This window comes from Coregonus lavaretus, assembly GCF_964263955.1.
Source record: "Coregonus lavaretus genome assembly, chromosome: 17".
NCBI classification, from domain to species: domain Eukaryota; kingdom Metazoa; phylum Chordata; class Actinopteri; order Salmoniformes; family Salmonidae; genus Coregonus; species Coregonus lavaretus.
This window is the reverse complement of record NC_140004.1, coordinates 4,681,710-4,705,968: the sequence shown is the minus strand read 5'-3', so window position 1 is coordinate 4,705,968 and position 24,259 is coordinate 4,681,710. Positions and strand designations below refer to the sequence as shown.

General features: G+C 46.3%; 1 protein-coding gene across 1 annotated transcript in view; it reads right to left on the bottom strand.

The window, feature by feature from the left end:
- The window catches only part of LOC311144768 (glutamate receptor ionotropic, delta-2-like), a gene marked incomplete at both ends in the record, with an annotated part of 582,161 nt that overhangs the window by 1,914 nt on the left and 555,988 nt on the right, over nucleotides 1–24,259 (bottom strand). Inside the window, one exon of the mRNA XM_084180872.1 lies at nucleotides 7,127–7,367. Coding sequence (XP_084036998.1) covers nucleotides 7,127–7,367 — 241 coding nt within the window. The remainder of the gene's footprint in view (nucleotides 1–7,126; nucleotides 7,368–24,259) is intronic.

Here is a 24,259-nt window from a genome sequence, read left to right as displayed (position 1 = left end):
TTGTTTTCTTGGTGACTATGGTCCCAGCTGCCTTGAGATCATTGACAAGATCCTCCCGTGTAGTTCTGGGCTGATTCCTCACCGTTCTCATGATCATTGCAACTCCACAAGGTGAGATCTTGCATGGAGCCCCAGGCCGAGGTAGATTGACAGTTATTTTGTGTTTCTTCCATTTGCGAATAATCGCACCAACTGTTGTCACCTTCTCACCAAGCTGCTTGGCAATGGTCTTGTAGCCCATTCCAGCCTTGTGTAGGTCTACAATCTTGTCCCTGACATCCTTGGAGAGCTCTTTGGTCTTGGCCATGGTGGAGAGTTTGGAATCTGATTGATTGATTGCTTCTGTGGACAGGTGTCTTTTATACAGGTAACAAGCTGAGATTAGGAGCACTCCCTTTAAGAGTATGCTCCTAATCTCAGCTCGTTACCTGTATAAAAGACACCCGGGAGCCAGAAATCTTTCTGATTGAGAGGGGGTCAAATACTTATTTCCCTCATTAAAATGCAAATCAATTTATAACATTTTTGACATGCGTTTTTCTGGATTTTTTTGTTGTTATTCTGTCTCTCACTGTTCAAATAAACCTACCATTAACATTATAGACTGATAATTTCTTTGTCAGTGGGCAAACATACAAAATCAGCAGGGGATCAAATACTTTTTTCCCTCACTGTATCTACAGGGTCTACAGGGGGTTGCAGCTCCTCTGGAATCCAAACACACACCGCTAAAGGCAACGTGCTATTAGATTTCAGCGTGCCATGCCGAACAACCAATCAAGCATTAATATGTTCTTATTAATTACTGACCGCTCATTTTGGAGCAAGTCGGTGAGAAAATAGATTACAAATGCGACCCAATGGTCAGACTAGGATTGCAACATATTGTATTACTCATTGTTGCGTAGGCATTAAATGTGCACAGATGCTTACATCTACACACTAGTTAAAGTGCAAGGTAGCTACATTTATTTAATGATTTGTTTTGTGAATCCAGTTAGAGGGGAAAGGGGTTTACCCATCTTTCCCATATGTTCATCTTGAACAAAAACTAGATTTGTAAAAAATGTGTGATACAGACATATAAATAGCACTACTACATCCACATAAAATGATTGGTCCACATCTTTGTGATGTTCAAACTCAGAGAGGGGTGTCATGCTTGTGCTGAGAGGAAAGATGCGAGATGATTGTGTCCCTTGTGGGGGTACAGGGAGTGGGGTACTGTTGGATGGAGTTGGAGGAACACATAGCGCTTGCTCCATTTTGGGAGAGGGCATCCCCGGTGGGGGGAACAGACACAGAGTCACAGATAGAGCCTACTGACCATGTGACGTGGAGGGGGGTCTTGCCCCGGTTACCCTCTCCATCTCAGAGGGGGAGGGGGTAGGAGGGGGTACTGTTTGTGGTGATCTGGTCATGCCATACACCCGGGAGAGGGGGATTGAGGAAGGAGGGGAGGTTGAAAGTAAAGGAAAGAGGAAGGAGGTGGTGAGAGAGAACAGTGAGCGACAGAGGGCCAGTCAGTTGACTGCTAGACCCAGGATACCTTATGGGTAACTACCGTACGACGAGAGGACCGGCCTGTTGGATCAACTGAAGAGGGTTCTGTGTAGCAGCACTTTGCTAACACACAAAGCAAAATATAAGACAGAGTTAATAAGTGTTCTAAGAGATTGGCCTCTATTTCAATCAGATGTGTAGGCCTCCATTTTGGGGAGAATTCCTTCATGTTTGATTGGCTCACTTTCATTCATATGAATTGAAATGTACAGATCCATACTGCAGACCTTAGCCAAACATGCATTTCTATAGAGCATAACATGCACCATTACATGACTGCACACAAAACCGTATTATGCTTGGTCAGAGAGAGCATGCTGCAAGCCCTCTAGTGGAGGAAAGGCATCATAGCTCACATATTGGCAGGCAGTGCCAGTGACTAGAAATGTCATCATTGCGATAGTTTTGTTGTTGTCAGCATAAAGCAATAAATATGACATTCTGGGTTGTATTCTACAACCGAATGGTTCGAAATTGCTCTAACAAGAATCTCACAGTATCCGCTCCTATTTAAAGGTCCTGTCTTAGGTATAACCTGGAGGTGGGAGGAGAGGAAGCGAAAGTGGTCATTCTCATTTTATGGGTGAGTTGGGAGGGGTCGTCGTTGGGTTCGAACGTGTGCTGGACGATCAAGGCACATGGGATGTCACAGCATGCGGGTGACTGGGGGTAATGGGGGGAGGGGGCGGTCCTGAGACTGGTGAGGGGGATGTTGTTGGGGGTGTCATGTTGGTGGTGGCATGGTTCAGCTTGCCTGGCGGAAGTGCCATCGGCCTGTGTCTGTGTATGTGTGTTTGTGGGGGTTTGTGCAAGGACAGAAAGACAGCGACAGACGGACAGACGGACAGAGAAAGGATGAGAGCAGGCAAATGGGAGGATGAAGGAGGGATTTTGTCGGAGGAGAGGCGGGGGTGAGTAGAAAAGACAGCACAGTCAGCCCATACACACACACACACACTCTGTGGAGGTTTTTTACGTCCGAGGAGGAGCCTTCGAAGATATACCTGGAAAGTTGAAAAATGGCTTTTTGTATTGCTCTCCCTCGCCCGCTTTACCCTCAACACAGTGTACTTATCTACAAAACAAAACCAAAAGGGAATGAGAGCTTTCAGCCAGCAGGGACAGTAAATCAGACATGATCAAACATTTTGTGCTCAACATTGTGAACAAAGTGGCCGTCCATTGTGTGTAGTGTCCCACCCTCCCTTCCTTTCATCACACACTGTATATAGCCAGACAGATCCACCACCCACCACCCAAACGACTCCAAGTAACATCAACATCTGTGGTACATGTATATAGCCACAGAAGCACAGGCGTACAATATAGCAGCAAAGGAGATGCATTGGTGGACAGAGGATAAGGTTTGAATGTAGAATTTCCTTTGTGTTATTCTATAACTGCCCTGTACTGTGTCATGTATTTTACGTTTTGTGTGGACCCTGGGAAGAGTAGCTGCTGAATGAGTAACAGCTAATATGGAGCCTAATAAACTTAACTAAACTGGTTAAAAGCCAGAGTGGGCCATACTGTGTGTAGCCTATTTAAAAAAAATTAAAAAAATATAGGTCATTTAGCAGACGCTCTTATCCAGAGCGACTTACAGGAGCAATTAGGGTTAAGTGCCTTGCTCAAGGGCACATCGACAGATTTTTCACCTAGTCGGCTCAGGGATTAGAACCAGCGACCTTTCGGTTACTGGTACCACGCTCTTAACCACTAAGCTACCTGCCACCCTGTTGTGCCTTTGAGCAAGGGACCTATCCCAACACTAACATGAACTAACGTATTTGCTAGATATGTCAAAATGCATCTGGCAATCTGTTTGTGTTGGAAATGAATCCTGCAACATTGAAGGATTGAAATGCTTTCATTTAAGAGACCCCCAATACCCAAATCCTATATCTGCTTGGAGGGTAGAGTTTAGTAAAGCCTCACTGGAGTGTGTGCGTGACCAGTAGTAGAGGACAAACTCTACTGAACTCTAGTCATCACATGGAGGCCTCATCACAGTGTTAATCATTACACAACACATCACACAACGCAACAAAACACAACACAGAGACGCAACACAGAAACACTGACAGTGATCACATAGAAGCAGAGGCCTGAACATGGATGTCCAGTATGCAGCATTCATGCTCCAGGAGGACAACTGAGATACAAACAGCTCGTCCCCAGGCAGCTAACGTGGTTTTGGGTTGGAGCTCAGTGGGAGCTGTGTGTTTGTGGACCGTGTGTGTGTGTGTGTGTGTTTATTCCCATAGAGTAGTAATACATGATTATGATTATTATTATTGTTGAATCTTTAGGTGACCATTTTGTTTATTGCAACTGATGAAGGAAAAGGAGAATGGAAGTATTGGAAATCATCGAGGCGTTATGCAAAACGGACAACAAACGGGACAAGGTAGACATTTGACTCAGTTCAATTTGATATCTTGAAAAGGATTGGAGCATTTTAATTCAATTGCGACAAGCCTAATGCAATTGATATCATATTACTGATAGCAGCTGTGACATTCCTCTGTGTTTGTTGGTGTGCGTATGCTTGTATGCACGCTGTAAGCTTGTTGTATGTCTGTCTGTGTGTGAGAGAGCTAAGGAGCATTTATACTATGGGTCCATTCCAATTGGCACATTATTCCAGACATAGTGCACTACCTTTGACCAGAGACTAATGGTTTCAAGCCCTGGTCGAAAGTAGTGCACTATAAAGGAAATAGGGTGCCATTTGGGATGATACCTATATTGAGGACCGGAGGGAAGGGCCATTCCTAATGAGAAAGGGCAGTAGTGCAGTATATTGAGGAAGCTGATGGCTCCTAGTGATATCCTCTTGACTGCAGACACACTGGGTCACTCTGACACACTGCACTGGGCCCAGCAGGATGTGACCTCACCACCACCATCCCGCCGACCGTAACCACGGTCCGTAACCACGGTCACCAGCGTCGCTGTGGGCCATGGGCAGGGTGAAGTGTAGGGCTCAACTAAACAACATGGCTAAGACACCACTGCCTTCACCATGGCATCTTTAGGCTACCACTACAACCCTTGGATTCCGTAAATGGTATAAAGTCCAACGTTTATAATGCAGCACTCCAATCCAGTTTCATGTGAATTAGCCAAATCAGTTCAATATTCAAAGAGGGTGAGGGCTCGCAACAGATCACTACTACCTTCCAGCTGTTTACTAAACTCTCTCTTTAAAATCCATGCCATGCAAATACAGTTTTTTGAACAATGCAACTAATATCCAAGCAGTACCTAACCAAAGTAAAGGTCAATTCTGATAGGACTATTTGAGTGCTAAATTAAGTGATGGGCTAATCACATTGATTTCTCAATGCTGTCCATTACAAAGACCTTGAACCCCAGGCACCAACACGCTGGTCAGTCAGGGTCCCTGTATTGAAGGGTAATAAAGATGGCAGGGGGCTACTGGGCTTCTTTGTCTATGACCACTGGCCAGACAGGCTCACTAGTTAACCTGACACATGAAAGCTGCTGTGAGTGCAGGGGGTCATGGGTAGTGGGTAGAGGGGGATAGAAAGCTGGGGTGGGGTGCTATGATGGGGAACAGACTTGAGACGACACAGGCCTCGCTGCCTTGATCAAAAGCTTTCATTATTGTTGAGGTGAAGAGATGAAACAGGCATTCTGTTGAGCACCCGGCTTCCTGTGGCGTGGCTATGATGTCGTGACCCAGTCGGAACACAACATACAGACACCAGCTGAGAGGACAGGATAGGAGGGGATAGGAGAGGTGGGAAGGGGAGGAGAGGAGAGCATGGCAGAGGGGTTATAGATGAGGGTGTGTGCATGTTGGTTGTGACTTGATAGGTGGGTTGAGAGGGATCTCTGCAACTTGGGAAATTAAATGCGAAATTTAAGAAAGTATAATGTTAATGGAGTAAAACTATTCTTTTAGCGGTAAACTGACCCTCATTCTAAGATTTACTTTACTTTATTACAAAATGCATTTTCAAAACAATTATCCTAAATTAACTCCATGCATGGCTTGATTTAATTTGTGATTCTAATTTATACAGGACTTATGAACACTAAACAGGGTATGACAATATTTATTTTCCATAATTGCATTACTCTCTGCTCGTTAGTACATTTGCATTTCATATCAGCTTTGCTGAGTAGGATTTCACAGTCCTCGAGACTCAGGGCCAATCATTTCCATAACGACTTTGCTTAGGTTTGGAAGTGATAAAAACACCTTGGCTATGCCTACCTGCTCATTAGGGGGATTAGTGGAAGAAGAGATATGACAGAAAGAGAGATAGGAAAGAGCAATTATTGTGCTATGCATGGCTGTACCTTGTGTGAGCAGTCAGATGTACAGGGGAGATCAAAATTCACTACAGCCCTTTAACATTGGATACGTTTCGGTTTCAAGCTGGTGCGCCCTCTTCTCTGTGACTCTATGGTGTAGTTAACACAAGAGTCTGCATTTATGTCTCTGTCCAGAAACGGACTGGACAGAGACACAAATGCCAGATGGACTGGTCCATTTTTAGCCTAGTGGGCCTGTCTAAATTGGGATTTTGCGCTGAATGGTCCTTATTTGAGGGCCTTGAGGGGAAAAAAATATGCCGGTTTGTGGGCCTCGATGAAGAGAATTAGCCAGTTTGTTAGGAATTCCTGCGCCGATTTCTGGTCCCAGTCTGTCCCTGTCTCTGTCTGGGTTAGACCATGCTGGAGCAATCCCATAGGCTGTCTTTATATTACCGTAAATATGTGGCATAAAAATACTTTATCTTTGAGGAATCAGACTTTCAAGGAAATATTTAGATAGACACTTTCCAAACACCTTTTGTCTTTTGAGTGACTAACTGTTGCTGCAATTGATGATGCTCATGGTGGTCTAACCCCTGAAACCATGACCATTCTAGTCAGTGTAGCTTGTGTGAGCTTCCGGCCCCTTTCCTTTTATTAATTTTACAAATACACTTGAAACTGGTGACATTTCACCCAAACCCCCTCAAATTCTACAGTATGTGTGTGTCCCAAATGGCACCCTATTCCTTATATAGTGCACTTCTTTTGACCAGAGTCATATGGACCCTGGTTGTCCTTGTCAAAAGTAGTGGACTCCATAGGGAATAGGGTGCCATTTGGGACGCATTCTATGTCATGTGCAATCACAGCAACAGATGTCAGTTAAGTTGATCATACAGTATCTTCTGAAAAGAGGTTTGTTCCCATGCCTTACGTAGTTCCAGTGGCATAGAGAGAAAACCCTGGAGTGTGCCGGAGTTTCACTGTGTTCATCTTCTCAAATGCCAAATGTTTGTTTATTGTCCGTCCTAACCAGCTGGCCAGGGACAGCTTTGACACCACAGCAAGGGACAGACCACTTGACTGACAGGTCAACGACAACTCTCCTGACTACGTACAAACATCTGTTACATCATGACACTGACACCATGTACAGTAGACATGACAGCCATGACATACAGCCGGAAAACAGAGCGTTCAAGTCAAGTGTTACAAGACCCCCAGACACAGACCCCCACAACCACCCTGGCCTCCCCCAGCTCCTCACCTCTTTGGAGGGGACTCGTGAGCCCTTCCTCCTTGTCCACCAGGTCTCCACCATGGCGATGAGACAGGAGAGCACCACACCGGCCGCCAGCACGCAGAACACGCCGGCGAAACTGTGGATGTCCAGGGCGCTGCCGCGGTGTTTGGTGTGCACCGCCGAGTACAGGTCACACGGGCTGTCCCGGGGCCACCACTTCAGCTTCAGGATGTCCATGTCCCCGTTCTGTTGCAGCTCCAGGATCCTGACACACACACACGGATAGACGCACACACAAGCGCACATGCATGCATGGACAGACGGACGCGCGCACACAGATACACACACAAACAAATTGAGTACTATGTTATTGTCTGCAGGTGTATACAGGAACAGGACCCGCATCATATTTTCTTCAGGTTGTAGGTTATGATCTATTTCCCCTTATGAGTAAGTAGCTTAGACTCAGAGCCATATTTATTAGGTACACCCATCTAGTACTGGGTCGGACCCCCCTTTGCCTCCAGAACAGCCTGAATTCTTCGGGACATGGACTCTACAAGGTGTGACATTCAAACGCTGCTCAATTGGTATTAAGGGACCTAACGTGTGCCAGGAAAACATTTCCTACACCATTACACCACCACCACCAGCCTGTACCGTTGACACCAGGCAGGATGGGGCCATTGACTCATGCTGCTTACGCCAAATCCTGACTCTACCATCAGCATGACGCAACAGGAACTGGGATTCATCAGACCAGGCAATGTTTTTCCACTCCTCAATTGTCCAGTGTTGGTGATTGAGTGCCCGCTTCTTCTTGTTTTTAGCTGATCGGAGTGGAACCTGGTGTGGTCGTCTGCTGCAATAGCCCATCAATGACAAGGACCTACGAGTTGTGCGTTTCCGAGATGCCGTTCTGCACAACACTGTTCTACTGCCCTGTTATTTGTCTGTTTGTGGCCCACCTGTTAGCTTGCTCAATTCTTCATATTCTCCTTCGACCTCTCTCATCAATGAGCTGTTTTCGCCCACAGGACTGCCGCTGACTGGATGTTTTTTGTTAGTCGCACCATTCTCGGTAAACCCTAGACACTGTCGTGCATTAAAAGCCCAGGAGGCTGGACATTTCTGAGATACTGTACCCGGCACACCTGGCACCGACAATCATACCACGCTCAAAGTTTCTTAGGTCACTTGTTTTGCCCATTCTAATGTTAAATCGCACAGTAACTCAGAGCATGTGCAGACCAGCTGGCTGGAGTGTTAACGGACATATTCAATCTCTCCCTTTCCCAGTCTGTTTTCCCACTTGCTTCAAGATGTCCACCATTGTTCCTGTACCCTAGAAAGCAAAGGTAACTGAACTAAATGACTGTCGCCCCGTAGCATTCACTTCTGTCATCATTAAGTGCTTTGAGAGGCTAGTTAAGGATCATATCACCTCTACCTTACCCGACACCCTAGATCCACTACAATTTGCATACAACAGGTCCACCAATGGTGCCATCGCACTGCACACTGCCCTATTCCATCTGGACAAGAGGAATACCTATGTAAGAATGCTGTTCATCGACTACTGCTCAGCCTTCAACACCATAGTGCCCTCCAAGCTCATCACTAAGCTTGGGGCCCTGGGTCTGAACCCCGCCCTGTGCAACTGGGTCCTGGACTTCCTGACGGGCCACCCCCAGATGGTGAAGGTAGGCAACAACACATCCGCTACGCTGATCCTCAACACAGGGGCCCCACATCGGTACATGCTCAGTAGCCTCCTGTGCTACCTGTTCATCCATGACTGCGTGGCCACGCACGCCTCCAACTCAATCATCAAGTTTGCAGACGACACAACAGTGGTAGGCCTGATTACCAACAACGACGAAACAGCCTACAGGGAGGTGGTGAGGGCCCTGGAAGAGTGGTGCCAGGAATACAACAACCTTATTTTAGTCTAGCCAGAGCCATATAAACTGAGAGTACAAAACATTTCCATGACATAGACTGACCAGGTGGAAGCTATGATCCCTTACTGATGTCACTTGTTAAATCCACTTCAATCAATGTAGATGAATGGGAGGAGACAGGTTAAATAAGGATTTTTAAACCTTGAGACAATTGAGACATGTGTGCCATGCAGAGGGTGAATGGGCAAGACAAAATATTTAAGTAACTTTGAATGGGGTATGGTAGTAGGCACCGGTTTGAGTGTGTCAAGAACTGCAACACTGCTGGGTTTTTCACGTGCTCAACAGTTTCCCGTGTGTATCAAGAAAGGTCACCACCCACAGGACATCCAGCCAACTTGACACAACTGTGGGAAGCATTGGCATCAACATGGGCCAGCATCTCTGTGGAACGCTTTCGACTCCTTGTAGAGTCCATGCCATATTTATGACTCTGGCTAGACTAAAATAAGGTTGTTGTATTCAAAGGCAAGCACTGAGTATGATTCATGTCATTCACATTGTATGATGATCTGAGGGGTGAATCTCAATTCTATTTCCTGGATTCCTCGCATCCTCTCTCCTCGCCTCCTTCTCAAAAGACATTGGAGGAGAAGGTCAGAGAGGAAACCTTGAATCTTCTCCTCCAATGCAAGAGAGGACACTTGGAATCAAGAAAATACATGAGATTCACCCTGATTCTCTGCAGTTGTTTGAATGGTCCTACAACACTAGAGGGCAATATCGGACAAATAATGGTGCCACAGACTGACAGCTGTTATTATAAGAAATATGAATATGTTTTGTAGCAGAGTATAGGTACTTTTCTCTAATGACATTATGCTGTCCAGCTAAAGCAAATTAATTATGACATCCAATAAAAACCCTCAAAGGTTGATTGGAGGCTTCTGTTAATTTACGGAACTATATTTCAGAGGTCTGGCTTGCGGTATCGCAGAAAACAAAATGAACAGCCCGCACACGGACACAGACACACGAGTGACTTGAATGACAAAGCTTATCTTTGACTCTGCCTCTACAAAGTATAACATGTAAAAAAATGCTGCCAATCTATCTCAAATGCAAATGTATTGAAATGGTAGTTTACATAATTGGAAAATGAATGATGGCAGAGGAGAACATCTTATTTCAATAACATATCATTCTCTATTATAGACATTATTTTAACCTCTCGACTCCTTTGGAACTAGAAGGCACACATGGACAGCTTGCCAGATAATACATGGTTGGAATAAAGTGTTTGAGAGATAAATCCTCAGATAGGCACATATAGAACTGTAAGGTCTGATTTGGGATTACTGTTGGGAGACTAAGGGATCTTATTTAGATAAGCCCCACATAACAGATTACTCAAAGATGGCTCAGATGGAATCAAAAAAGAGGACTACATGCGAGTGAAACGTCCAATCAGAAACAGAGACAACATATTGGAGGAAATGTCATCATGATTCCTCAAAGTCGGTCTAAGATTTGAGCTCGACGATTGATACTGTAGTTGTTACGCTGCTGACAAAGACAATGAAAAGGAAAACAATGGAAAGAGGGATTGCACTCAATCTAATGGAATGGAATGAGGGAGATACCTCAGTTATCAAATGCACTCAATCTAATGGAATGGAATGAGGGAGATACCTCAGTTATCAAATGCACTCAATCTAATGGAATGGAATGAGGGAGATACCTCAGTTATCAAATGCACTCAATCTAATGGAATGGAATGAGGGAGATACCTCAGTTATCAAATGCACTCAATCTAATGGAATGGAATGAGGGAGATACAGTGGGTAAAAAAAGTATTTAGTCAGCCACCAATTGTGCAAGTTCTCCCACTTAAAAAGATGAGAGAGGCCTGTAATTTTCATCATAGGTACACGTCAACTATGACAGACAAAATGAGATTTTTTTTCTCCAGAAAATCACATTGTAGGATTTTTAATGAATTTATTTGCAAATTATGGTGGAAAATAAGTATTTGGTCAATAACAAAGGTTTCTCAATACTTTGTTATATACCCTTTGTTGGCAATGACACAGGTCAAACGTTTTCTGTAAGTCTTCACAAGGTTTTCACACACTGTTGCTGGTATTTTGGCCCATTCCTCCATGCAGATCTCCTCTAGAGCAGTGATGTTTTGGGGCTGTTGATGGGCAACACGGACTTTCAACTCCCTCCAAAGATTTTCTATGGGGTTGAGATCTGGAGACTGGCTAGGCCACTCCAGGACCTTGAAATGCTTCTTACGAAGCCACTCCTTCGTTGCCCGGGCGGTGTGTTTGGGATCATTGTCATGCTGAAAGACCCAGCCACATTTCATCTTCAATGCCCTTGCTGATGGAAGGAGGTTTTCACTCAAAATCTCACGATACATGGCCCCATTCATTCTTTCCTTTACACGGATCAGTCGTCCTGGTCCCTTTGCAGAAAAACAGCCCCAAAGCATGATGTTTCCACCCCCATGCTTCACAATAGGTATGGTGTTCTTTGGATGCAACTCAGCATTCTTTGTCATCCAAACACGACGAGTTGAGTTTTTACCAAAAAGTTATATTTTAGTTTCATCTGACCATATGACATTCTCCCAATCCTCTTCTGGATCATCCAAATGCACTCTAGCAAACTTCAGACGGGCCTGGACATGTACTGGCTTAAGCAGGGGGACACCTCTGGCACTGCAGGATTTGAGTCCCTGGCGGCGTAGTGTGTTACTGATGGTAGGCTTTGTTACTTTGGTCCCAGCTCTCTGCAGGTCATTCACTAGGTCCCCCCGTGTGGTTCTGGGATTTTAGCTCACCGTTCTTGTGATCATTTTGACCCCACGGGGTGAGATCTTGCGTGGAGCCCCAGATCGAGGGAGATTATCAGTGGTCTTGTATGTCTTCCATTTCCTAATAATTGCTCCCACAGTTGATTTCTTCAAACCAAGCTGCTTACCTATTGCAGATTCAGTCTTCCCAGCCTGGTGCAGGTCTACAATTTTGTTTCTGGTGTCCTTTGACAGCTCTTTGGTCTTGGCCATAGTGGAGTTTGGAGTTTGACTGTTTGAGGTTGTGGACAGGTGTCTTTTATACTGATAACAAGTTCAAACAGGTGCCATTAATACAGATAACGAGTGGAGGACAGAGGAGCCTCTTAAAGAAGAAGTTACAGGTCTGTGAGAGCCAGAAATCTTGCTTGTTTGTAGGTGACCAAATACTTATTTTCCACCATAATTTGCAAATAAATTCATTAAAAATCCTACAATGTGATTTTCTGGAATTTTTTATCTCAATTTGTCTGTCATAGTTGACGTGTACCTATGATGAAAATTACAGGCCTCTCTCATCTTTTTAAGTGGGAGAACTTGCACAATTGGTGGCTGACTAAATACTTTTTCCCCCCACTGTACCTCAGTTATCAAAACGCAGTCAGCAATTCCGTCAAACATATTCAATTACATCAATCTCGGAAATCATCCAAGTGGTGAGATTTTTCAAGTATGGGTGTTTGCTTGCTTGTCAATATTTCCGAATACTTGATTGTCATTTATTCCCTTACAGTGCACAGAAATGTGTGTTTTGCTTTTTAACCCAACCCCCTGTCACACGCACAAACGCACACACGCACGCACACATACACACACACAAACAAACACACGACGGATGCATTTTTACAGAAAAGAACTGGAAAAAAGTGATCATACTTTAGAGTAAACAAAACACTTGAGATCGTAGAAGAAAGAAGAAGAAAATAAGCTTCAAAGAAGCTCAGTCAATGTGGAAAGCTACCGTGAGCGCTTAGTCGTTTATCACTGCCTACATGCACTAATTGGAGTAATATGGTAATATCGTCAACATTTTTCAGCATGTTTTATCTCTGTGGAAATGTTGCTTTTATTGCAATATTTTGCTCCAAAACAGATATATCACATCAAGTTGTTAATTCACATTTTTGTAATTTAGCAGACGCACTTATCCAGAGCGACTTACAAGAGCAATTCGGGTTAAGTGCCTTGCTCAAGAGCACATCGACAGATCTTTCACCTAGGGTTTTCGAACCAGCGACCTTTCGGTTACTGGCCCAACACTCTTAACTGCTAGGCTACCTGCCACCTTACGTACACCTCATGTTGGATACACAAAATAAGACATATTTTCATTTACATTACAAAATGATTTATTCTATTGCAGCAACTATTAAGATCTGTCTCCTATGCATCTAGTGTACTCACAGCACACTGTGACTTCCAAAGAGAACTATTTGTGTTTCAACTTAGCTACCATGAGCCATACACACGCAATACAAAAGAAGCATCCCCTCCTCCTTCCCACTCCACACCCCAATTATACTGTATATGTCACCCCACGGCGAGATGGAGTGAAGGAGCGGGAATGGAGCAATTGAGGGCTTGCGGTCCCCCAGGTGCTGTGCAATGGTGACAGGAGGTATCACCCAAAAGATGAGCTCCAACTGGGGCTAGAGAAATGTCACCTCCAAGGTGACTGGATGGCTGATCTGGGCCTGTACATAATAAGAACAGCCTTGTCACTCTCAACCCCCGTGTCATTCTAGTGACTGTGACTGGGTCAGGGGTTCACCAATGTGTCACTTCGGGTTAGTTATAAAATGTTTAGCCTTCGTTAGACTGACCGTGTGCTATTTCAAAGAACACAATAGGTGAACAGACTGCATGACTGTGTGTGTGTGTGTGTGCAGTAGGTTGGTTGGTGTTTTCCTCTTTCAGGCTCTCCATGACCTGGGCTGTAGAGAACTCTGAATAGTGACCTAGCTCTAGTCCATAACCGATTACCGATCACTAGTGGTAGGTGGGAAGATCTGTACCCTACCAGCTCTCACAGTCTCACGTCAGAATTAGACGTTCATCCATGTTTCTCAAACGTCAAATTTCGAAGTGGTTCCAAAGGTTTGGGATAGGCTTAAAGCAAAAATATATAAAAACAACTTTCTATCGCTGGATTCGAATGCAAAACCGAAACCTACTTGAAGGTAACAGCGCTCACTGTTGCCCCTAGTGGCCGGTTTCCACGTCATCTCCCGACGTCCTCAGACCTGGATGGACGTTGAATACTGACTTGTATCCCGGGTGACCTGGCTGCTGTACCAGCCAGCCTTTCTGCCTCTTGGGCTCTGCATGGCGATTAGTGTGGACTACTGGAGTGGTTGCCAAGGCAACCGACTGCTGCAGAAATGATCATATGTTATTAGATGGCCTTGACGGCGGCAGACAAACTACCGTACTTGATAAGACTAAAGAGAAGACAAGAAGACAAGAAAATAAAAGATAAAAGGAACAGCAGAAATTCAACAGTGACGCAAACAAATTATAACATCTGAGGCAGAAAAAAACGACACCCTTGATTTAGAGATGCTACATTTCAGTTGAACACAGACAACGGCACATAAAACCTACATACAAAGACAATTTTGTGCACAGGAGAGTTACTGTTCTAAGATGAGCTCCTTGTGCAGAGTGCACTCTGAGTGGCAACTCCTTAAATGAGGACAATGGAGGCATGACGGCCATGGTGCTAACCCCACTCACAGCCAAACTGTATTCTCACTGTCTGACTGCTACCTCCATAGAGCTTCTTCATAACGCCACTCATGCCCATTCCAGATTCACAGTCACAAATCATCATAATTAGTGGTACAATTAGGCCACTACAATAACCAAATCATACAAAGTGGTATGAGTGGGGAAAAGAGTCCAGAGAGCAATGAGTTTCACATTTTATTAGTCATATGTACGGGATACGCATGGTATACATCGTCAAATGAAATGCTTACTTGCAGGTTCCTTCTCGACAATGCAAGAACAATAAGAAATAGTAAAAAATAAGAATATGAACAGAAAGCAAATGTCTAGCTATCTAACTACATAGCACGTTTGGTGATGAATACATATCTCCACTACATTTGCAATATTTTTGTCTCTAGCTCAACAAATCTCAAACAGCTAGAATAATAGGATTTCTAGAAGTTTGAGCAAATCCCTATATAACATACAAGCAATCTTAGGTCACAAATTGTACTTGCAAACGTATTTTGACAGTGTAGCGACCCATTTATGGGGGCGAAGCAAACAACTGAGGGAATCTCTGGTAAGATAGCAGAAATGTCAACTACTCATTCATTAAATCCCACTTATGGGTTTTAATGAGAGTTTCAGGGGCGTGAGTTTGTCTAATGTTGATGGATGGAACTGTAAGTGACAGCTCTGTCATTGTTCCAGATAACAAGAGATTGACGATGTCAGGTGTCGATCCCATTCTCACTGCCACAATGGAGCCTCCTCAAAATGGAGTCATTTCCACAAACTGGAAAGCGACCCCGAGGCCACGGCTGAAACACACACACATGCACACAGCGCCATGGACCCTCAAGTTCTAAGAAGAACGCTGTCACTCACTGTGCCATTGGTGACTGAATGCCATTACTAGGGTCAATTCCCCACCACTTTGGGAGGGCTCCACCGACACTGATTCCAGAATTACAAACAATGAAAGTAATAGTTTCCTGGCGAAGCATTTCCATCTCTTTTAGTCAATTTAATGAGTGTGGTCGATACCTGTATTGTGCTATGTGTCACTATACTGGATGCATTACACTGCGCCTCTGTACACCTTTCCTTAAACCACTACTTTTCCTAATTCAGTGTGTCCTGCTACACAACACTTTCATATTAGCCAAGACTGCGCCTCACACTCTGGTTGAGGTAAACAGTTTATTCATCCTGTGACATACGAGCCAAATGGAAGAACTGAGGAGGAACCCTGACCAAGAACAACAATGACAAACGAAAGGAGAAATGATGAGTCATGGCTGGCTCCACCAGTACGGCATAGGCACTGAAGACATTAGAGAAGGCAGACTATGAATCTACGGCTGTCGTGTGTGTCTCCTACAGCCCCCGAGTGTGTCTGTCTGTGTGTGTGTGTGTGGGAAGGGGGGGGGGGGGGGGGGGTGTGTGTATGCGCGTGTGTATGTGTATAAGTGTGTATACAGTGCCTTCGGAAAGTATTCAGACCCCTTGACTTTTTCCACATTTTGTTATGGTACAGCCTTATTCTAAAATGGATTGAAGAAAAAAAACTCAACAATCTACACACAATACCCCATAATGACAAAGCGAAAACAGATTTTTAGACATTTTTGCAAAAACAGAAATACCTTATTTACGTAATTATTCAGACCCTTTGCTATGATACTCGAAATTGAGCTCAGGTGCATCCTGTTTCCATTGATCATCCTTGAGATGTTTCTACAACTTGATTGGAGTCCACCTGTGGTATATTCAATTGTTTGGACATGATTTGGAAAGGCACAAACCTGTCTATATAAGGTCCCACAGTTGACAGTTTATGTCAGAGCAAAGTTTGGAACCACCAAGACTCTTCCTAGAGCTGGCCGCCCGGCCAACCTGAGCAATCGGGGGAGAAGGGCCTTGGTCAGGGAGGTGACCCAAATACAGGTGTGCCAAGCTTGTAGTGTCATCCCCAAGAAGACGCCATGCTGTAATCGCTGCCAAAGGTGCTTCAGCAAAGTCCTGAGTAAAGGGTCTGAATACTTATGTAAATGTGATATTTCAATTTTTTTGTTTTGACATTATGGGGTACTGTGTGTAGATTGATGATGGGAAAAAAATGTTTGAATCAATTTTAGAATAAGGCTTTAATGTAACAAAATGTGGAAAAAGTCAAGGGGTCTGAATACTTTCTGAATGCTTATGTAAATGTTATATTTCAGTTTTGAATGAATATACAACCTTGAACACTATACAAACTAATGAATTAGCAAACATTTATAAAAACCTGTTTTTGCTTTGTCATTATGGGGTATTGTGTGTAGATTGATGATGAAAAAAAAACAATTTAATACATTTAAGAATAAGGCTGTAACATAACAAAATGTGGAAAAAGTCAAGGGGTCTGAATACTTTCCGAAGGCACTGTATGTGTGTGTGTGTGGCTGTGTGTGCATGCAGCTGCTGTTTCAGTGCAAGACTCAGAGGGTTCTCACCTGAAATCAGTAGTTTTGATCTAATCCCTGAAAACAGCAGTATTCTGACTGTCTACTATGTCTGGATGATCAACTCAGTCTGGGTACCACACATCATTACCAGTACACTATGGTGGCACAGTGACTCACACTCTCTCCAGTAAGTGGAAAACAGGACCGCTTTCTTGGAACTGTTTCTTCTGGGTTGTTTGATTCTACCAAGGTGAACAACAAGTAGCATTTGGGATGAGTAATGTAATGGCAGTACTCTATCAACGAGACACACACACGCGCATGCACGCAAGCACACATGCACACATGTATGCAGCCCCCCCACCCCCACCACACACCTACACACAGACACACACACACCCTCTCTCTTTCCACAATGTTAAAGCAGATCTATTATTTTTCATCTTTATCTTAATAGACAGGGAACTGCAAAATATTCTGTGAGTAGACAAGAGATTAAAAAATACCCAGTACACTTCAAAATCCACAGGCTCCCTGACTATTGATAGCTTGGAAATATTTGATAGCAATGTCTTGTATCTATTTTCTTTTGAGGACTTGAAATTCTGATTGAGAAGGCCAACAAAAGCCTTGGAGATATCCATGTTTTTATTCAAACGCAATATCAACCCCATGCTATTCCATGCCTTCAAATACCAATAGTTGAGAGAATGTTGGCACAGTTTGATAATGAATACTGATGCTATTTCAAAGCGCTATATGATCACACACAGCAAAACTTTAAATGGACTACTACAGCATGTCACGGTTTCGGCCGAGGCTGCTCCTCCTCCTGGTTCGGGCAGGCTTCGGCGTTCGCCGTCCCCGGAATACTAGCTGCCACCGTTGTATGTTTCGTGTGTTGATTGCTTTGGTCTGTCTGGTACACCTGTGTCTGTTTGTGTCCTAATTACGTGTCCTATATGTTCCCTGTTTTGTGTTAGTTATATTGTGTGTTGTTGTCCGCGTGTCGTTTGAGCTGCGTGTTTTGCGCTCTACATGTTTTGTTTTACGCATGTTGCGTACTGTTCTCGCCTCTGTATTTCGAGGTCGTGTAGTGATTATTGTTCACTTTACTATAGTAAAGTTTGTTGGACTAAACCTCTGTGTCCTGCGCCTGACTCCTCATCACATCCACATCGGTGCCAAACTGACAGAACAACACACCTTCTATGGAGTCAGCAGGATCAGCGACGACAACCTGGTCGCTAGAAGAACGGCTCAGTCAGCAGGACTCCATGATCCGGCAACTGGAGGCCGTTCTGGGCGAGGTGTCCAACACTCTGCACCGGTTGGCTAATGGAGAGGTGCCCACGTCCTCATACACCATCCCATCACCACCGGTCAGTCCTCCTCTCTCAGCGCCGGAACCCAGTGGTATTCGGCTCTCGCTCCCGAGGGCATATGACGGTTCTGCAGCCGGGTGTCAGGGGTTCCTCCTGCAGGTAGAACTATACCTGGCTACTATACACCCAGCGCCCTCGGGATACGAGAGCGTCTCCGCCCTCATCTCCTGTCTATCCGGAAAGGCGTTGGAGTGGGCCAACGCCGAATGGAGGAGAATAGACGCAGCTACCATCACCTACGCTGAGTTCTCCCGCCGCTTCCGGGCAGTCTTCGATCACCCACCTGAAGGGAAGGCGGCGGGGGAGCGTCTGTTCTACCTCCGACAGGAGAAGAGGAGCGCACAGGAGTTCGCACTGGAGTTCCGGACGTTAGCTGCGGATGCAGGATGGAATGAGAGGGCCCTCATCGACCAGTACCGGTGTAGCCTGCGAGAGGACGTTCGTCGTGAGCTGGCCTGCAGGGACACCAACCTATGCTTCGACCAGCTGGTGGACATCTCCATCCGGCTTGACAACCTGCTGGCCACCCGCGGACGTCCCGAGTGGGGGTCGTCCATTCCATCCTCCAGCACCTCCGAGCCAATTCCTATGGAGCTCGGGGGTGCTGGCGCTAGAGAGAGGAGGAGAGAGAACCCGAGGGGGGCCACCCCCTGCACCAACTGTGGCCGTGGAGGACACATCGCGGCCAGGTGCTGGGGAGGGTCTTCTGAGAGAGGGGACAACAGGTCACGCACTGGGGAGTCATTTCAGGTGAGTAGGCGCCCCACTTACCCAGAGCTCTCTGTTGGTCACATGAGTATTCCTGTGCGTTTTACACAGGTGGCACCTCATTCCCAGCATAAGGCGCTAGTAGATTCAGGCGCAGCTGGGAACTTTATTGATCGGGCATTTTGTGCTAGGTTAGGAATTCCCCTTCGGCCGGTAGAAGTTCCATTCCCTGTCCACGCATTAGACAGCCGGCCGTTGGGGTCGGGTCTGATCAGGGATGTCACAGCACCGCTGACGATGACGACGCAGGGGGGTCATGAGGAAATCATTCAGTTCTATCTGATTGACTCTCCTGCGTACCCAGTGGTGTTGGGGCTTCCCTGGTTAAGCACCCACGATCCTACCATAGCGTGGCAACAGAGGGCTCTTATGGAGTGGTCTGCCCAGTGTGTAGGGAGATGTCTAGGTGTTTCCATAGGGGCGACCTCGGTAGAGAGTCCGAACCAAGTGCCCGCACTGCGCATTCCCCCCGAGTATGAGGATTTAGCACTAGCGTTTAGCAAATCGAGGGCAGCACGGCTACCTCCTCATAGACAGGGGACTTACATAGCCGAGTCCTTGGCACAGGGATACATACGGTCCTCTACTTCTCCGGTCTCCTCGAGTTTCTTCTTTGTGAAGAAGAAGGACGGGGGATTGCGCCCGTGTATTGATTACCGTAGTCTCAATCAGATCACAGTAAAATACAGTTACCCACTTCCACTGATTGCGACGATGACGGAGTCATTACGCGGAGCGCGGTTCTTCACAAAGTTGGATCTCAGGAGCGCGTACAATTTGGTGCGCATTAGGGAGGGGGATGAATGGAAAACAGCATTTAGCACCACTTCGGGTCATTACGAGTATCTCGTCATGCCATACGGGTTAATGAATGCTCCTTCAGTCTTCCAATCCTTTGTTGACGAGATTTTCCGGGACATGCATGGGCAGGTTGTAGTGGTGTACATTGACGACATTCTAGTGTATTCTTCTACACGAGCCGAGCATGTAGCCCAGGTGCGCCGAGTATTGAGACGACTGTTGGAGCATGACTTGTATGTCAAGGCAGAGAAATGCCTGTTCTTCCAGGAGTCCGTCTCCTTTTTGGGTTATCGGTTGTCCGCGTCTGGCGTGGAGATAGAGGTAGATCGGGTAGCGGCTGTGCGTAATTGGCAAACTCCAACCACCGTAAAAGAGGTGCAGCGGTTCTTGGGTTTTGCTAATTACTACCGGAGGTTTATCCGGGGCTGTGGACAGGTTGCAGCTCCCATTACGTCCCTGCTAAAGGGGGATCCGGTGCGCTTGCGGTGGTCAGCTGAGGCGGACAGGGCATTTGTCAAGCTGAAGAACCTGTTCGTCTCGGCCCCGGTGCTGGCGCATCCGGATCCCTCTTTGCCTTTCCAAGTAGAGGTGGACGCGTCCGAGACCGGTATTGGGGCAGTCCTGTCACAACGGTCCGGCACGCCACCTAAGCTCCGCCCCTGTGCGTTCTACTCTAAGAAGCTCAGCTCGGCGGAGCGCAATTATGACATTGGGGACAGGGAGCTGTTAGCTGTAGTCCAGGCCCTAAAGGTGTGGAGGCATTGGCTTGAGGGGGCTCAACACCCTTTCCTCATTCTGACTGATCACCGTAACCTGGAGTACATCCGGGCAGCTAGGAGATTGAACCCTCGTCAGGCTAGGTGGAACATGTTCCTGACCCGGTTTGTTTTTAAGATCACATACATCCCTGGGTCCCAGAACGGTAAGGCAGACGCCCTGTCCCGGCAGTATGACACAGAGGAGAGGTCCATTGAGCCTACTTCCATACTGCCGGAGTCTTGTCTGGTGGCTCCGGTAGTATGGGAGGTCGATACGGAAATCGAGCGGGCGCTGCGTACCGACCCTACTCCCCCTGAGTGTCCTGTGGGGCGGACGTACGTTCCGCTCGAGGTTCGTGATCGGCTTATTTCTTGGGCTCATACATCACCCTCCTCTGGACATCCTGGTATTGGTCGGACGGTGCACTGCCTTAGCGTGAAATACTGGTGGCCAACGTTAGCCAGGGATGTGAGGGTTTATGTCTCCTCCTGCTCGGTGTGTGCCCAGTGTAAGGCACCTAGACATTTGCCCAGGGGTAAGTTACATCCTCTGCCCGTTCCACAACGACCATGGTCCCACCTCTCGGTGGATTTTGTGACCGATCTACCCCCTTCCCAGGGTAATACCACCATTTTGGTCGTTGTGGATCGGTTTTCTAAGGCCTGTCGTCTCCTCCCACTGCCGGGTCTCCCTACTGCCCTACAGACCGCCGAGGCCCTCTTTACCCACGTGTTCCGGCACTATGGGGTCCCCGAGGATATTGTGTCCGACCGAGGTCCCCAGTTCACCTCCAGAGTCTGGGGGGCGTTCATGGAACGCCTGGGGGTCTCGGTTAGCCTTACCTCGGGGTACCACCCAGAGAGCAATGGGCAGGTTGAACGTGTGAACCAGGATGTGGGTAGGTTTTTGAGGTCCTATTGCCGGGACCGGCCGGAGGAGTGGTCGAGGTATATCCCCTGGGCAGAGATGGCCCAGAACTCTCTCCGCCACTCCTCCACCGGATTAACACCTTTCCAGTGTATTTTAGGGTATCAGCCGGTCCTGGCACCGTGGCACGAGAGCCAGACCGAGGCCCCTGCGGTGGACGAGTGGATTCGGCGCTCGGAGGAGACGTGGGACGCTGCCCATGTCCATCTGCAGCGTGCCATCCGTCAACACAAGGCGAGCGCCGATCGCCACCGCAGTGAGGGGCCGGTGTACGCACCGGGAGATCGAGTCTGGCTCTCGACTCGAAACCTGCCCCTCCGCCTGCCCTGCCGGAAGCTGGGTCGGCGGTTTGTGGGGCCCTTCAAAGTCCTGAGAAGATTGAACGAGGTGTGTTACAGATTACAACTGCCTATTGAGTACAAAAATATTAACCCCTCGTTCCATGTGTCTCTTCTCAGGCCGGTGGTAGCTGGTCCACTCCAAGAGGAGGAGATAGGAGAGACCCCTCCACCCCCTTTGGACATCGAGGGGGCACCGGCGTACAGGGTCCGGACTATATTGGACTCGAGGCGCCGGAGGAGTGGTCTCCAGTATCTCGTGGAGTGGGAGGGGTACGGTCCGGAGGAACGGTGCTGGTTGCCTAGGAGGGACATCCTCGACCCATCCCTCCTGACAGAGTTCCACCGTGGGCATCCCACGCGCCCGGGTCCGCGTCCTCCTGGCCGTCCCCGAGACCGGGGTCGGCGCACGGCTGGAGCCGCGCGTCAAGGGGGGGGTACTGTCACGGTTTCGGCCGAGGCTGCTCCTCCTCCTGGTTCGGGCAGGCTTCGGCGTTCGCCGTCCCCGGAATACTAGCTGCCACCGTTGTATGTTTCGTGTGTTGATTGCTTTGGTCTGTCTGGTACACCTGTGTCTGTTTGTGTCCTAATTACGTGTCCTATAAGTTCCCTGTTTTGTGTTAGTTATATTGTGTGTTGTTGTCCGCGTGTCGTTTGAGCTGCGTGTTTTGCGCTCTACATGTTTTGTTTTACGCATGTTGCGTACTGTTCTCGCCTCTGTATTTCGAGGTCGTGTAGTGATTATTGTTCACTTTACTATAGTAAAGTTTGTTGGACTAAACCTCTGTGTCCTGCGCCTGACTCCTCATCACATCCACATCGGTGCCAAACTGACACAGCAAAATAAATCTCCTTCCACTATGAATGAGGAAACAAATTTGTGTGTGATGATCAGGGTTGGGTAGGTTATTTTCTACATCTAATCCGTAATGCTACGTTTACATGGTACGAGGTAGACGGTAGATGGTAAATGGCAAACCGGATGTCGTTGTTTTCAATAAGAGCCTGATGCCGTTGAGGCTGGCGGTGAATGCCATCAGCCGCCACTGTAGACAGGACATGCCGCCAGAGTTCAAATATTTCAACTTTTGCCATCTGCCGTAGCGTTGTTTTCTATCGGATGTTGATTTACACTGTTTGTTTACTGATATCACCATAGTAACGCATACATTCATGCTAGATTGCTTTTGCCGTCACCTTCTTTCTTGCTTTCCTTTCCCGCTTTGCAGACTGGTATGACGGTTTTTGCATCCCTCGTCTAAACGCAGCATTACAGTTACTAGTTGCTTTATAATCAGTAACGTAATTTTGGGATTACCCACATTTTGTAACGTAATCTGATTACCTTCAATTACTTTTTGATTATTTCCTTCAACGCATTTGGTGTGTCATCATAGTGGTCTGACTCGCTCAGGGGGAACAAACTTAAACTTGCGCCTTTTTTCAATGCTGAATTGAATGTCATTAAGAAAGCAGAAAGTATCATAATGTATTTTTTCCCCCCACAAACACCCTTTATGAATGTAAAAGTAATCCAAGAAGTAATCATCGAGTTTTTCAAAAGTATCTAATCTGATTACAATATTTTTGCTGGTAGCGTAATGGATTACAGTTACAGATGACATGTAATCAGTTACTCTCCAACCCTGGCGATGATAGTGGGGAACACCATGGAGAGTGAAACATTGTATTGCCACTGCTGGGAGACAAATACCATTTCTCCATCATTTCATTGTTGTGCTTCATTGACTTGTATAATCCAAGAAGTCAGAAGAAATCATGTTTCCAAAACAATTTCTTCTCAGTAATTTCCCTTGCATTGTTTGGGAACCATAGGGAGCACTTTTAGTACACTGTTTTATGAAAATTAGTTTGGGAAGTGATCCCCAAGAGTCTGACAATGTCCTGGAAATAATGACAAGGAATTAAATGGGACTGTCAATTAATAACTTGTTTACTTTAACAACCACCATTAGTGGCAATATTCTGCAGTTTTGTGCATCAGTAGACAAAGAGGTGCAAAGAGAATAAACAGAAACACTGAATCACACGCTGGGACTCATATACACACACACACACACGCACACATAAACACACACACACACATATACACGTTTTCATTCTAAATACAAATTCAGCTTGCATCTGCCTCATGATGGCATGAAGGATCCTCTCTTAGTGTGTATAGAAATCAAAACAAACGTTGACTAATGATATCTTTCTCAGTGCGGTAGCACAGCATTACAG